Source organism: Mirounga leonina, unplaced genomic scaffold (assembly GCF_011800145.1).
Source record: "Mirounga leonina isolate KUSES-001 unplaced genomic scaffold, KU_Mleo_1.0 Mir_239, whole genome shotgun sequence".
In the NCBI taxonomy this organism is placed as follows: domain Eukaryota; kingdom Metazoa; phylum Chordata; class Mammalia; order Carnivora; family Phocidae; genus Mirounga; species Mirounga leonina.
In genome coordinates, this window is record NW_023270624.1 from 705,435 (window position 1) to 720,139 (window position 14,705).

The 14,705-nt window shown below is 42.5% G+C and overlaps 1 protein-coding gene across 1 annotated transcript in view; it reads left to right on the forward strand.

Annotated features, from left to right (window-relative positions):
- Positions 1-240: 240 nt before the first annotated feature.
- RNF130 (ring finger protein 130) overlaps positions 241-14,705 on the forward strand; it is a 70,382-nt gene continuing 55,917 nt past the window's right edge. The window contains exons 1-3 of the mRNA XM_035029316.1: positions 241-251; positions 462-481; positions 597-821. Coding sequence (XP_034885207.1) covers positions 241-251; positions 462-481; positions 597-821 — 256 coding nt within the window. The remainder of the gene's footprint in view (positions 252-461; positions 482-596; positions 822-14,705) is intronic.

Sequence of the window (14,705 nt, forward strand, 5' to 3'; positions counted from 1 at the left end):
TGTAGTTTTTACCAGTAAATGTAAATTAGAGGAATAATCTATTCTAGTTTCTGGTTTCATGTTATTTTAACTATTTGAACTTCCAGTACAGGCCAAAACTTACCTTTCTAATTTCCTTTAGACACTTACTAAGAAATTTGTTCAAACATGCTTGAATGTCAGCAAGCCACTTGGTAACCGAAGCAAAAGTTAGTTTGGCTGCCTTGTTTACCTCAAGCAAAATCAGTCTCTTTCGGCAGCATGGGGGTGGGGTGAGAAGAGTAAGTGCAACGAGCAGAAGTCAGGGGTAGATGAGTCACCTGGGTGTTGGGGGATGGGGGCGTCTGGGTTTGCATTTTCGTCCTCCTCTCTTCACCAGCCTGCACTGGGTATTGTCAGTCTGTGAAGTTAAACGGGATTTTTCACAGTTTTCATTTGCATCACAGGTAACGTGTTAATGGAGCCTCTCTCTCCCTGTACAGATACGGGTTCAGGTTCATGGGTATATTCATTGCTCTGCTGGCCCCGAGCTGCTCGAAGTGCTTTGGATACACAGAGTGTTCGGGAAACAGTTGAGCACTTTGATAAAGACTGATTTTATTTATCTTGAGAAAAAATTAATGTTGTTTTTTTTCTTTTCTGTTTAGTTGCTGATCATCTGGGCTGTGATCCTCAAACACGGTTCTTTGTCCCTCCTAATATCAAACAGTGGATTGCCTTGCTGCAGCGGGGAAATTGCACATTTAAAGAGAAAATATCACGGGCTGCTTTCCACAATGCCGTTGCCGTAGTTATCTACAATAATAAATCCAAAGAGGAGCCCGTCACCATGACTCATCCAGGTAAACAAAACAAGGGGGGCTTGTAAATTTTGTTTTTCCTTCTAGAAATTAGTGCTTTGTAGGTAAGCATTCTACCACCACTGAACCACATCATTCACAACCTAATTCTGTGATTATATTCGTTTTTTGATATTCATTTTTGGTATTACCATTTGTTTCTTGAGATGCATGTCTTTTTCCTTTAGTGGAATTTGTTTCTTAAATAATGACGGTAAGAGTCTGTAAAACTTGCACTTATTAAATAACTGGCTGTGACCGAATCCTGAGTCATTTTGCATTTCTACATTCCACTTAATAACTTTGAAAAATAACGTGTTCCATTGAGAATCATTCATCTAGGTTATGGACTCTCCCAGACCTCTTCGAGGAGGATGCTTTTTATCTTATCAGGATAAATGTCGAAACGGACTCAGTAGTAACTGTATTTCTTCATTTCTTGTGGGAGCATTTGAGGATATCTCTAATTTAAACTGCTTTAATAACAACAGTTGCAATTTATTGAGCACTTACTATAAATGCCAGGCACTGGACTATGACGTTTTGGGGGGTGGGGGTTAATAGGCTTTATTCTTTAGAGCAGTTTTATGTTCCCAGCAAAGTTGAGTGGAAAGTACAGAGATTTCCCGGACAGCCCCACACATGCAGAGCCCCCCTCACTATCAGCGTCCCCCTCCAGAGCGCTGCATTCGTTACAGTTGGTGAACCTACAGTGACCTCTTACAATCACCCATGGTCCCTAGTTTACTCTGGGGGTCACTACTGCTGTTGACCTTCTCTGGGTTTGGACAGATATGTACCCACCGTGACAGTATCATACAGAGTATGTTCACTGCCCTAAAGATCCTCAGTGCTCTGCCTGTTCATCCCTTCACCCATCCCTCCCATTTCTCCACCCCTTGGCAACCACTGGTTTTTTTTTTGTTGGTGTTGTTTTTGTATTGTTTCCATAGTTTTGCCTTTTCCAGAATGTCCTGTAGTTGGAATCATACAGTGTCTAGCTTTTGTGGCCTGGCTTCGTTCACTTAGTAATACACATTTAGGTTTCCTCCTTGTCTTTTCATGGCTTGATAGTGCATTTCTTTTGAGTGATGCATAATACTCCCATTTTCTAGATATACCACAGTTTATGTGCTCACCTACTGAAGGACATCTTGGTAACTTCCAAGTTTTGGCATTTATGAATTAAGCTGCTATAAATATTCATGTTTTTGTGTGGATGTAAGTTTCCAGATCCTTTGGGTGCGTGATTGCTGAGTTATGGTAGGAGCACGTTTCATTTATAAACTGCCAAACCATCCTCCCCAGTGGCTGTGCCATTTTGCGGGTCTGCCAGCAATAAATGAGAGTTCCTGTTGTTCCACATCATCTCCAGCATTTGCTGCTGTCCGTGTTCTAGATTGTGACCATTAGAATGAGTCGTTTTATTTTGTGTTTCCCTGCTGACCTGATGTGGTGCTTTTTAATACATGTTTTCATAGTCCTCACCACAGCCGTGCATGGTGCCCTTCTAGACGGGGAGAGCACAGCAGGAGTCAGACCAGCGGGCTTGACAGTGGTCTCTCCTCTCTCAAAGTTGAAACCTAGATAAAGTTAAGTTCTGCGTTCATAAAGCTTTTAAAGTTTAATGACATGTTTGAAGAATGTTAATGACATACTCAGTTTTAGACATTAATCTTGCAAAGGCCTCTGCACCCTAATTGAGGGTCATCTTTTGTGTCTATTTTGACAGAATAATGAGATGAATTTAAATTTTATTGTTAGGTGACTTGTTTTCTTCCTCTCAAATTAAGCCTTTTAGAACAAAACTATATTTTTTCTAGTTGCAAAAGTAACACATGCTCACTGTAGAAAAACTGAAACAACAGTAAAACACAAGGAATAAAATAGAATGAGTGATCTTCACTATCCAGAGATCACTGGAGTCCTGTAGCTTTTAATTTCTTCAGGGAGACCATAAGGAGATTAAGGGACAGTCTATTTCAGCTGGCCATCAGTGTGGGAACACTGGATCAGACAGTGGCTTTTCTGCTCTAGGTCTCAGAGCAGGTGCTAATTTGTTCTTGGATGTTTTAGAGTGAAGAGAAACTATTTGAAATTTTGGACCTGATCTTCCCGTACTGATTTCTTCTTACTGGAAACATGAAGAAACCTGGAGAGGGAGAAATTCATCTGAGCAAAATGTATTTTTCTTTCCTGGTGGTGTTATTTTACATACATAAAACTGCAAAGAAGTAGCTAGAATGAGCCTTTTAGATATGAGAAGATCTGGGGAATATAAGAGAGGAAATTAATGTCTTTTTTTTTTTTAATGATTTTTGTTTTAAAAAGGAGGGAAGCCTCGGGGTGCCTGGGTGGCTCAGTCGGCTAAGCGGCTGCCTTCGGCTCAGGTCATGATCCCAGGATCCTGGGATCGAGCCCCGCGTCGGGCTCCCCGCTCAGCGGGAAGCCTGCTTCTCCCTCTCCCTCTGCCTGCCACTCTGCCTACTTGTGCTGTCTCTTTATCTCTATGTCAAATAAATAAATAAAATCTTTAAAAAAAATTAAAAATTAAAAAAAAAAGGAGGGAAGCCTGTATAAATTATCGCAGATTTCCCCCCATCTGTGTTCCTTAAAACATTAATATATTCAGATCTGTTCATAGATGATCCATGGCCAAAAAAAGGTAAGTGGTAAAATAAGTTTAGGAAAATGCTTGAAATGTAGTCTACTTTCAGAGGCTCCTGAGAGACATACTGAGATTCTGAGAGCTTTAGGATTAAGAACTTGTTCTATGTAGATTAACCTGTGGTTTCCCAAATTCATTTGACCATGTAACCCTTTCATCACAGCTTAGTGTGTAACAGCACAAGGGAGGAACTTTAGGGCCAGATTTGGGGACATAGTGTTAGGAAGTGGAACCTTGGTGAGGCAAATGGAATCAAAGCAGACATGAGAACAGTGAGCAATGGCTTTATGTTGTAAGTAGACACATAAAAAAGCCGAGTAATCTGGGAAACTAAATTGGTATAGTACTTCGGAGAGAAATTTGGCATTATGTGATATCATTAAAGAACTCCTACACTGTGATCCAGGAATTTCATGCCTGTATACGTCCTCTAGAGTACTTCCCAGACTCCAGTGTGCATGCAGTACAGAGCACCTGGGCATTTTGTTAAAATGCAGATTCCAATTCAGCATATCTGGGGTACAGCCTGAGATTCTGTATTTTTAACAAATTCCCAGGTGATGCTAATGCCTCTAGTCCACAGCTATTGCTTTGAGAAACAAGGAAGACAGGAAACCTAGGTTTCAGTCCCCGATTTTTCCACTGACTTGCTCGGTGACATAGGACAAGCTGCCTCCTGTCTAGGAAGGCCTCTTGTGACTCTAAACCTCGGTTCTATGGAAGGCCTTGAATCCCCGTCGTGGAGGACAACCACTGTTAGCCCTTCTTACGAGATCTCCCACTTTCTGCCTCCAGCTGTATGGGAGCCAATGGGGAGATTTCATGTACTTACACAAGCATTTGTGGCCCCTCTCTGTCATCCTCCAGGCCCTTGTTACTCTTGTGTGTGCATGGGAAACACACAAGAGTATTCATGGCAGCATCGTAACAGCAAATTACTGGAAACACCCAGCTGTCCATCCCAGGAGAATGGAGTGATTGTGGTGTATTTATTCAGCAGTTAACGGTCAATGAATTAAAGCCACATGTATTTACATGACTAAATCCCAGACACATAATAATGAGCATAAAAGAGTAAGTCGTAGAAGAATATGTACAAATAGCATTTGAATGAAGTTAAAAAATGCAAAACAGTAGTTGCCATATAAGCATATATATATATATATATGAATAAAATAACAAAAGCATGTATTAGATTAACAAATACCAAATTTTGGAATAATGGGTCTTCCTGGAAAGGGGATTTGTGGAGGAGGGGAATTTAGGATCAGAGAGAAGTAAATGAGGCGGTTCGGACATGTCTGTCATGTGTCACTTCTTAAGCTGAGGGTTGAGTACATAGATGTTCATTACATTCTCTCTAATTCTTGGGCTTTGAAAGATTTCAAAGTAAAAATCGTAAGAAAACCTCTGTAAAGGATTAAAAAGTAAACAGAAGAGTGGCACTTCTGGGCTGTGACCAAGCGAGGAGATCACCGGATTCTCTTCTCAAAAGAAAGCAACTCTAAAACTGGACAAAACTGACAAAGCAACCACTTCAGTGTTCTGGAAATCAGCCAGAGGCAGACAGCAGTCTGAGGCTCATTTATGCCTTGAACAACTGCCAGACTTTGGGTAGGAACAATGAGAAGCTGTGGTGTTTGGCCCAGGGCTGCTTCCCACACGCCCCAAGCCGTGTCGTATGAAGTTTCTGCCGGGGCAGGGTGGGTGGCAAGGATGGAGGGCTTGCCCTGCAGTGACGGAAGGGTGGGTGACACCCATGCCCAACATTGTTGTCTCTAGAAGTGATGTCTCAGGGACAGGAGGGTGGGGAAAGGCCAGGGTCTGTCTCTCCCAGCCCAGGGCTGCAGCCAAGTGTGTTGTTGTCTGAGACCACATGCTCCGTGGTGATCTCGGAGCTGAAGCTGTTTACACCCCTGCGTGACCTTGAGACTGTGTGCATGCAGGTAGGAGACAGATGGAACTTGCAGAAGTAGCCCAGGCGGGATTGGAAGTGGCCACAGCTTTGAACAATGTTCTCTCCCTACACCCAGATCCATTAGCAGATGGTATCAGCCTTACTGATCAGAGATGTTTGAGCACCCGTGTCCAGTAACTGGCTGACAGCTAGTCTTGAAAGAATATTAAATAAGAAACGGAGCAGGGACATCGTCGATGGCTGCACACGACAGAGGAAGCAGACCTCACAGGTCTAGCCTGGCCATGCTACTAAACAAAGCAGGCAAACAAGGTCACAGCAGCAAACTTAAGGGCAAAAAATGCAGAGTTGTGACATTTTATTGTCTGAAATGTCTGGTTTTCAGCAAAAGATGACAAGCTATACAACGAAATATGACAGTGTGACTCATACTCAGAAAAAGAGTCTGCAGGGGCAGGTGGCTCAGTCGGTTAAACATCTGACTCTTGATCTCAGCTCAGGTCTTGATCTCAGGGTCGTGAGTTCGAGTCCCTCTTTGGGCTCTGCACTGGGCATGGAGCCTATTTAGAAAATAAATTAATAAAAGAAAAGTCGGCAGAAGCTGCTTCTGAGTATTCCCAGATGCTGAATTTAGCAGAGAAAGACCTCAATTAATGTATGTTCAGAGAACTAAAGGAAATGATATTTAAAGAATTAAAAAGGAAAATATGACAACATGAATGGTACCAGAAGCCAACACTTAGAGATTCTCAATAAAGGACAGAAAAATTATCGAAAAGAGCCACATGGAAATCATGGAATTGAAGAGTACAATACTGGAAATGGAAAACATCACTTGCGGACTTAAACAGTGGATTCAAAACAGCAGAAGAATCTGTGAGTTTGAAGATAGAGCAATAGAAATTATTGCTCTGAAGAACAAGTTAAAAAAAAAAAAACCTGAAGAAAATGAACAGAGCCTTAAAGGCCTGTGGGACACTGTCACATCCCAGAGAAGAGGAGAGAAAGTGGCAGAAAAAATATTTCAAGAAATAATAGCTGAAACTTCCCAAATAAGATGTTTTGTAGACATGGATAAGGTAATCCTAAAATCAAAGTACCTAGGATAGCCCAAAGAATTTTGAAAAAGAACAACATCAGAAGACTTCATGCTACTTGATTTCAAAACTTCAGTAATCAGGGCGGTGTGACATTGGCGTAAGGATGGGCACATAGACTGATGGGTCAGAACTGAGAGTCTAGAAATAAATCCTTCTTTTATACTCAGTTGATTTTTGGCAAAGGTGCCGTGACATTTCCGTGGGGAAAAGACAGTCTTTTCAACAAGCGGTGCTAGAACAGTTGTTCTCCAGATGCAAAAGACAAAAAAGAACTAAGACCCTTACCTTACGATGTGTAAGAATGACTTCACAATAGATAATAGACAAAAATGTAAGAAATAAAACTACATAAACCTCTAGAAGAAATTGTAGGAGAGACTCTTAGTCATTTGGGACAGAAAGTTCTTACTCCAAAGACACTATCCATAAAAGACAAGAACAGTGTTAGTCTTCAAAAGTAAAATACCTTGTTATTTAGAAGACACCATGAAGAAAATGAAAAGACAAACCCACAAGCTGGGAGAAAATATTTCCAGCTCATAGATCCGATATATGACTGGTATATGAAGAATTCTTAAAAATCAGTAGTAATAAGATAACTTAATTTTACAATGGGCAGAGGATGTAGTGACTTAATATTTCATCAGTTATTAGAAAACAAAACAATGAGATACTACTTCACACTCACTGGAATGACTACAATAAAAACATTCAGATATGACCATGTTTTATTGAGGACGTGGGTAAATGGAAATCCTTGCCCATTGTTGGTAGGAGTGTGAAATAGTGCAGCCAGTTTGGAAAACAGCTGGGCAGGTGTTTCATTTATTTATTTATTTATTTATTTTTTAAGATTTTATTTATTTATTTGACAGGGAGAGACACAGCGAGAGAGGGAGCACAAGCAGGGGGAGTGGGAGAGGGAGAAGCAGGCTTCCCGCTGGGCAGGGAGCCCGATGTAGGGGCTCGATCCCAGGACCCTGGGATCCTGACCTGAGCCGAAGGCAGACGCTCAACGACTGAGCCACCCAGGCGCCCAGGCAGGGTGTTTTAAAGTGGGGCACGTATTTACCATATGACTCCGCAGTCCTCCCAGGAATCTACCTAAGAGAAATGAAAAGAATGAAATGTCCACACAAAAACTTGTGCATGAACACTCACTGCCTTATTTACAGTAGTCCAAATAGTGGAAACAACACAAATGTCCATCAGTGGGTGAGTGGAAAAACAAAACATGGCCTACCCACAGAATACAGTTCAGCAGTTACACGGAATTGACTACGGATACCTGCAACAACATGGATAAACCTCGAAAGCCTGACGCTCGGTGAAAGCTGGCAGTTAGAAACATCTGCCTGTGGCATGATTTCATGTATGTAGAATGTCTACGGAAGTCACATTCATAGAAACACAAGGCAGGTTAGCAGGTGTGCGGGCTGGGGGCTGGATATGCAGATCACCTGCAGTGGGTACAAGAGAACTTTTGGGAGTAATGAAAAACATTCTAAAACTGGCTTGTGGTGGTTGTACACCCCCTGTAAATTTACCAAAATCATTGAATTTACACTTACAGAAAGTGAATGTTACGGCATGTAAATTAACCCTTCATTAAACTGTTGTTCAAAAGTGTGATGCAGAGGCACCTAACTGGCTCAGTCAGTGGAGCATGTGACTCTTGATCTTGGGGCCATGAGTTTGAGCCCCACGTTGGGTATAGAAATTACTTTTTTTAAAAAAGTGTAATGCAGGCTAAAGTTCAGAAGCAGCACAAAAATTCTTAAACTGGAAGCTTTGTTTGAGTTGTCTGCCCCTAAGTACTCTTACTTTGAGAGATTTACAGCAAGTACTCATGAGGTGATCTCTTGTGATTTTGGTTCTCATCTTAAGTATTCAGGGCAGAATGATGTTAAAATGTGAGCAAGAAAAATGTAAAAATAAAGACAGTCACTTTGCTTTACAATGAGTAGAGACATGCTAAGTGCCCGTGTGTGTGAGACGGAAAGACTCTCAAGTCATGATGTAAACACAGAGGTTAAATATTTTAGAGTTACAAAGTCTCTGTCTAAACCAAACTGCTCTAGGTTGGTGCGGCTTATTTTATTTAACCTGAAAAGTTACACAGATTATTTAAATGAAAGCATGGGTGTATTGTTAACAGAAGCAATGGAAATAAATCCATTCATTGAAAAGATTTCTGAAATACACTTTTAATTTTTACTTTTAATTAGAGAAAAATTAAAATGCCATTTTGTTTGGGAATTTGTGGATTATGTGCAAACAGGCTCATTTTAGGGTGTGAAAGGGTCCGGGTTGTTTCTTGATAGAAGAACTTTTGCCCTTTCCTCTTTGAACCCCTAAGCTATTGTTCATCATCTCCTGTTTTCCAAGCAGAATTCTGTCTTGGTTTCAGTCTGTTCTCCGTGGTGGTGCACCTGTTAACATATTCATCACCCCAGAAAATTGTCATGGAGTATTTTGTCTGGCTCACAGATCTCTGCTTCTTTAGCAATCCCACTCTGTTCTGCTTTCTGCATCTTTCAGAATCATACGTAAGGGAGTGTCACTGACCTGTAATTTGCCACAGGATTCTGCATCATCTTTTTAGTTATAAAAACAAAATTAAATCTCTGTTGGATAATAGAGCACCTCTGCAATAGTGAAAACAGTTTGGCGTTGACAGTCACAAGGCTGGAATTGGAATCCCAGACCCAGTGATGACTAGCCTTGGGACTTTAGGGGAATGAGTCTTTAAACCATTGGCTCTCACGCGAGAGCATCTGCTTAATTGCCTGACAGGATGATTGTAACTTTATTGAGATAATGAATTTGTTAAGTTGTATAGTTGTTATTTATTATTCTTGTTCCTTGAATGAGCACTACCTCTTTTATAATTATGGAATCAATGTACTTATTTTTCTAACTTTAAGCTAGTACTTATTTTTTTTAATTTCCAAATACACTTTTTCTTTGTTGTTCTGGTCTTTTTTCCATATGACGTAATTGTTTCAAATGCATTTAGCGTAAAATAGTTCATCAACAGGCATTAAATTACATGTGCTCTATGGCAAGCATTCTGTGAGAGACCCTGTAGGGATCTACAGAAGAAGTGTATGCGAGTGCATGTCCTTAAGGAACATTTTACTCCAAAAGGGAGACAAACATGCGTGAAATAACTGGGACCCACTGAGTGCTGACTTAGCGGGGCAGGCCTCAGTATTACCAGAGAACGAGTTCCTGACTCTGAAGGCTGGCAGGAATAATCAGAGGACTTCGCAGAGGAGGCTTTCATTGTGCTGGGCCCTACATCGTTGTCAGGATGGGACCAGAGAAGACCCTGTCCGTGGGGGAACCATGTGAGTCAGAGACCTGCCTGGGGGGCAGGAGTCTGAGGGTGAGGGTAGAAAATGAGGCTGGGTGGGGTGACCACAAGCATGGGGGTTTGGGTTCCATATGCTAATTTGTGACCAGGTATTTTTTTGAGCTCCTGTCAGGTCTCCAGGTGTAAACAAGGCCCACATCATAGCTGCACGATACCTGCTTTCGTGGAGTTATAATCAACATTGAATCAGAAATGATAATTATGAAAAGATCTTATGAAGCATACCTAGTTCCATGGAGTCAGAGAGGGCTGCCTGAGGAGATGGTGTTTGAACAGGAATTCACAGGTTGAGAAGAGTCTTCTAAGCAGGAGAATCCTCAGGGTTGAAGGCTCAGAGGTGGGAGAAAGCAACGTGAAAGCCTTTTAGATACTGGGCAGGAAAGGGGCTGAAGGGGTGGATGAGGAGATAGTAAATTAAACTTCGAGGCCTCCTTCTCACAGCCGCTGTGTGCCCAAGGCAGGGACTAGTTATTAGTCACGGTGAGGATCTAGGGTTTTGAAAGACGTGGGAGGTGTAGCCCTTGGCCAGTGAGGCTGATGCCGCCTGACTCGATGGCCTCCTCGGGCGCAGCGCTGTGCTAGGGGCTCTGCGGGTGTGGGGCCACCACACCGGGCAGCTGAGCAGCTCTGCTCCTCGACGGCTGCTGCTGGTAAGCAGCTAGAAAGTTGTTCCTGGCTTCTCTGCCTCCGAGTGTGGGCTCAGCAAACTCGGCAGGAAGCGTTGGGTGGGGGTGTGGTGGCCAAGCAAGCCTCACAGTGTGGGCTCCCTCCGCCGCCCGCCAGGTGAAGAGCCTGGAAGCAGGAAGGGCCTGGAACACTGGCCCCCTGGCTGAATTCCAGTGGTGTCCGCATTCAGGGTCAGGGAGACGCTGGTTATAAGAAGATCCTGTTTCAGGCCAGCCAAGTGACGCTAGATGGAGGCCTGATAGCCTCTGGGGAATGAGGTGAGCTTAGACAGCACTGGCTCAGCACCCACATCATCTCAAGCCTCTCTGGCCCCCGTCTTTTTCAGCAGAGCAATCCTCGACATGCCGTAGCTCTCTGCTTGTACTCCAGAGAGAATTCTGCCCTGAGAAGCACTTGCTGTCCTGCCTCATTCCTGTGCTGCTCCTGCCTTCTCCCTCCCCAGATGCCCTTCTATCCTTGTCGTCTGTCCACGTGAGGCTCAAGGACGCTCGCCTCAGTCACTGGATATCCCCCCCGCAACCTATAACTCATAATCTCAAGGAGTGGACCCAAAGATCCATGTCTCGGCCCTTCCCTGCTGGCCTGTCAGTTCTGCCCACCCTTCATTTTAGTCGAGAAACCTTAGATTAGCACCTCTCTATGCTGTGCATTGCGATGTGAACTAATATGAATTGGGAAGAGTCCAAAAAAAAAAACCCCAAAGGCCTGGATACGCCCTCGGTGCATTACAGTCCTGGGCCTCGCGGTCTCCAGAGCGCCTTGTTGCCCCTCCTAGACGGTATTGCCCTTCTCCTGTTAGGCTGTTACTTGCATACTTGACTGGCAGAGGGAAAAAGGGCTGCAGGTTTCTGTACGTGGAAGCGTGTGTTTTTCTGTTCTCTGCAGTGGCCAGCAGAATGCCTCAAGCAAAACAAGTGTGTACCGCACTGAAATGATTTTGTGAAGGTACTTAGTTCTGTTGAGCTTTCCTGTCACTTAAGCATAGAGGGCTGACCGAAAAATTACAGGTAGTTAAGTATAAGTATTTTGTGTTCTTGCTCTGTGAACGATGTTCCAAGAGCTTGCCTGTGTTTGTCCTACTGAATGCCCTTCATCTGATGCCTGAAGGACATCTCTCCCAGCGCAGTGTCCGTGACATCATTGACGGGAAAGTCAGCTCAATTTGTGGTTTTCTCCTTTACCTCTAGTTAGCAGGAGGAGTTCTTTGTAATGTAGTTAGCGGATGTGTGGTAGTATAAAAGGAAGTTACAAGCTCTTGGATAGTTTAAAATAATGTATATTTCTCTGAAAGTTAAGGATTTATTTTCTTGGATTTTAAAAATTTATATAGGCTTTACTGTTACTGTTTATCAGTCTTAGATTGTGTCAAACCGTTCTCAAGTTGGATATCTCTTACAGTTTTATCTGTGGACATTCTTTCCATTGTTAGTAAAAAAATGTAATTTAGATGAAGATGCAACCAAGTAATGTTGTTTTTCAGTCTTGGTATCAATCTGCAGTATCAGGTGCTTCTTACTGTTCCTTTGGCTGCTTGAGCAGAATTACTTGAATGACCCTTTACCTTCTTTTTTCCATCATATTCTCTTAAAGAAAAAGAAAACCTCTGTAGCTTTATATTATCAAGCAATAAATAGAAAAACATCACTTTGTGCAAGATAGAAAATTCACTTTGTGAATATAAAAAAATCACTTTATGAAAGCAAGTAAAGATAAATCATAAACATGTTGCAAAATATCTTTAAATAACAGTAATTTGGGCCACTTAGTGTCAATCTAGTATCTTTATCCTAAAAAAACCCATCAAGAAAATAAATAAGAGTCACACTGTTGTTTTACTGTTTAAAGTTTTTTTGTTCTAATTGAATATGGATTTAATTGCCTCAGAAAAGATGGAGCCTACAGTTTAAATGTACTGCTGTGGCAGGAAATAAGAATTTAAATCGCATGTATTTTTTTGCCTGAGTTGCAAATATTTCTCCTACTATCTTCCATGTGATCCATACAATCTTTAGAAAATGCGGGATTATCAAAAAATATATATATAAAACTGAAACACTTAATGGAACAGAGTAGAAAGCTCAGAAATAAACCCACAACTACGTGGTCAATCTTTGACAAAGCAGAGAAGAATATCCAATGGGAAAAAGACAGTCTTTTCAACAAAGAGCATTGGGAAAACTGGACAGCAACATGCAGAAGAAAGAAAGTGGACCACTTTCCTATACCACACACAAATATAAATTCAAAATATGTTAAAAAAGGCCTAAATGTGATACCTACAACCATAAAAATCCTAGAAGAAGATATAGACAGTAACCTCTTTGACATTGGCTGTAGCAACTTTTTTCTAGATATTTCTCCTGAGGCAAGGGAAGCAAAAACAAACTATTGGGACTTCATCAAAGTAAAAATCTTCTGCACAGAGAAGGAAACAATCAACAAAACTAAAAGGCAACCTACAGAATGGGAGAAGATACTTGCAAATCATGTATCTGATAAAGAACTAGTATCTAAAATATATAAAGAACTTATCAAACTCAACACCTGAAAAACAATCCAATTAAAAAATGGGCAGAAGACATGAACAGCCATTTCTCTAAAGAAGATGTCCAAATGGCCAACAGACACATGAAAAGATGCTCAACATCACTCATCATCAGAGAAATGCAAATCAAAACCACAATGAGATATCACCTCGCACCTGTCAGAATGGCTAAAGTCAGAAACACAAAAAACAACAGGTGTTGGTGAGGATGTGGAGAAAGCAGAACCCTCTTGCACTGTTGGTGGGAATGCAAACTGGTGCAGCCACTCTGGAAAACAGTATGGAGGTTCCTCAAAAAGTTAAAAATAGAACTACCTTATGATCCAGCAATCACATTACTGGGTATTTACCCAAAGAATATAAGAACACTAACTCAGAGAGATACATGCAACCCTATGTTTATAGCAGCCGAGATAGGGAAGCAGCCCAAGTGTCCACTGACTGGTGAATGGATAAAGAGTAGTTGGGGGGGGGGGTGTATAATGGAATATTACTCAGCTATCAAAAAGAATGAAATCTTGCCATTATCGATAACATGGATGAAACTAGAGACTATACTGCTAAGGGAAATGAGTCAGAGAAAGACAAATACCATGTGGAATTTAAGAAACAAACGAGCAGGGGGCGGGGGAAACAAACCAAGATACAGACTGTTAACTATAGAGAACAAGGTGGTGATCACCAGAGGGGAGGGAGTGGGGAAACAGGTGATGGAGATTAAAGAGGGTGCTTATGGTGAGCACTGGGTGTTGTATGGAATTCTTGAGTCACTATTTTGTACACCTGAAACTAATAAACACTGTATGTTTACTGGAGTTAAAATAAAAACTTCAAAAAAATAAAACAGAAACACTTAGGCCATAGCTTCTTAAAAATAAAAATTGCTTATAAAGTATAACTGCTGATGGTTCTGTTCAGAAACCTTCCCAAAAGCTCTGACGTTTTCCTTTGTGTCTCTGAATCCTTATTGAAGTAGAAGCGAGGAGCCCATCCATCTGCCAGAGACTTGAGACAGTCTGTCCACTCACCTTCGTGTCTCACTCTGACCTTGCACGCTCTGTCTCCTGAGGGGCCTGCTTCAACTTGCCACTTGGTTTGCCGTTTTACCTTCCTTGTGCTTATCTTTCCCTCACCGGCAGCAGAAGGGAGGAAGAAGCCAAAGTAACGTAAAGGATCAGCCGAGGTTTAGAACACTGGCTTCGAAAGCAGGTCCGTAATTGACAGGATGGAAGACGCGGTTTCCTTGGTAGCTGTCCCTGGGCCGACGGGGAGGCCTGGTGGGGAGGTCTCACAACTCTCCGCACTTGAGGTTTGTCAGAGCGGGGGGCCCCGGAGAGGCAGGAGAATGCTCTGTCCTGTGGGACTGTCCTCCGCATTGGATGAGAGCTGCGTCCCCAGTCCCATGCCTGCAGAGCCCAGTGACAGCTGTCCACGTGAACAGCCACGTACAACCTGTCCCCGGAGTCTGCGGACAGGCTCTGCCCCACTGAGACCCAGTGTCACCTTCCAGGTCTGTGGTGCCTTTGGAGCAGGAATGCAGAGGGGTCCCTTGGCGGGGGGGGGGGGGGGGGGGGGGGGGGGGGGGGGGGG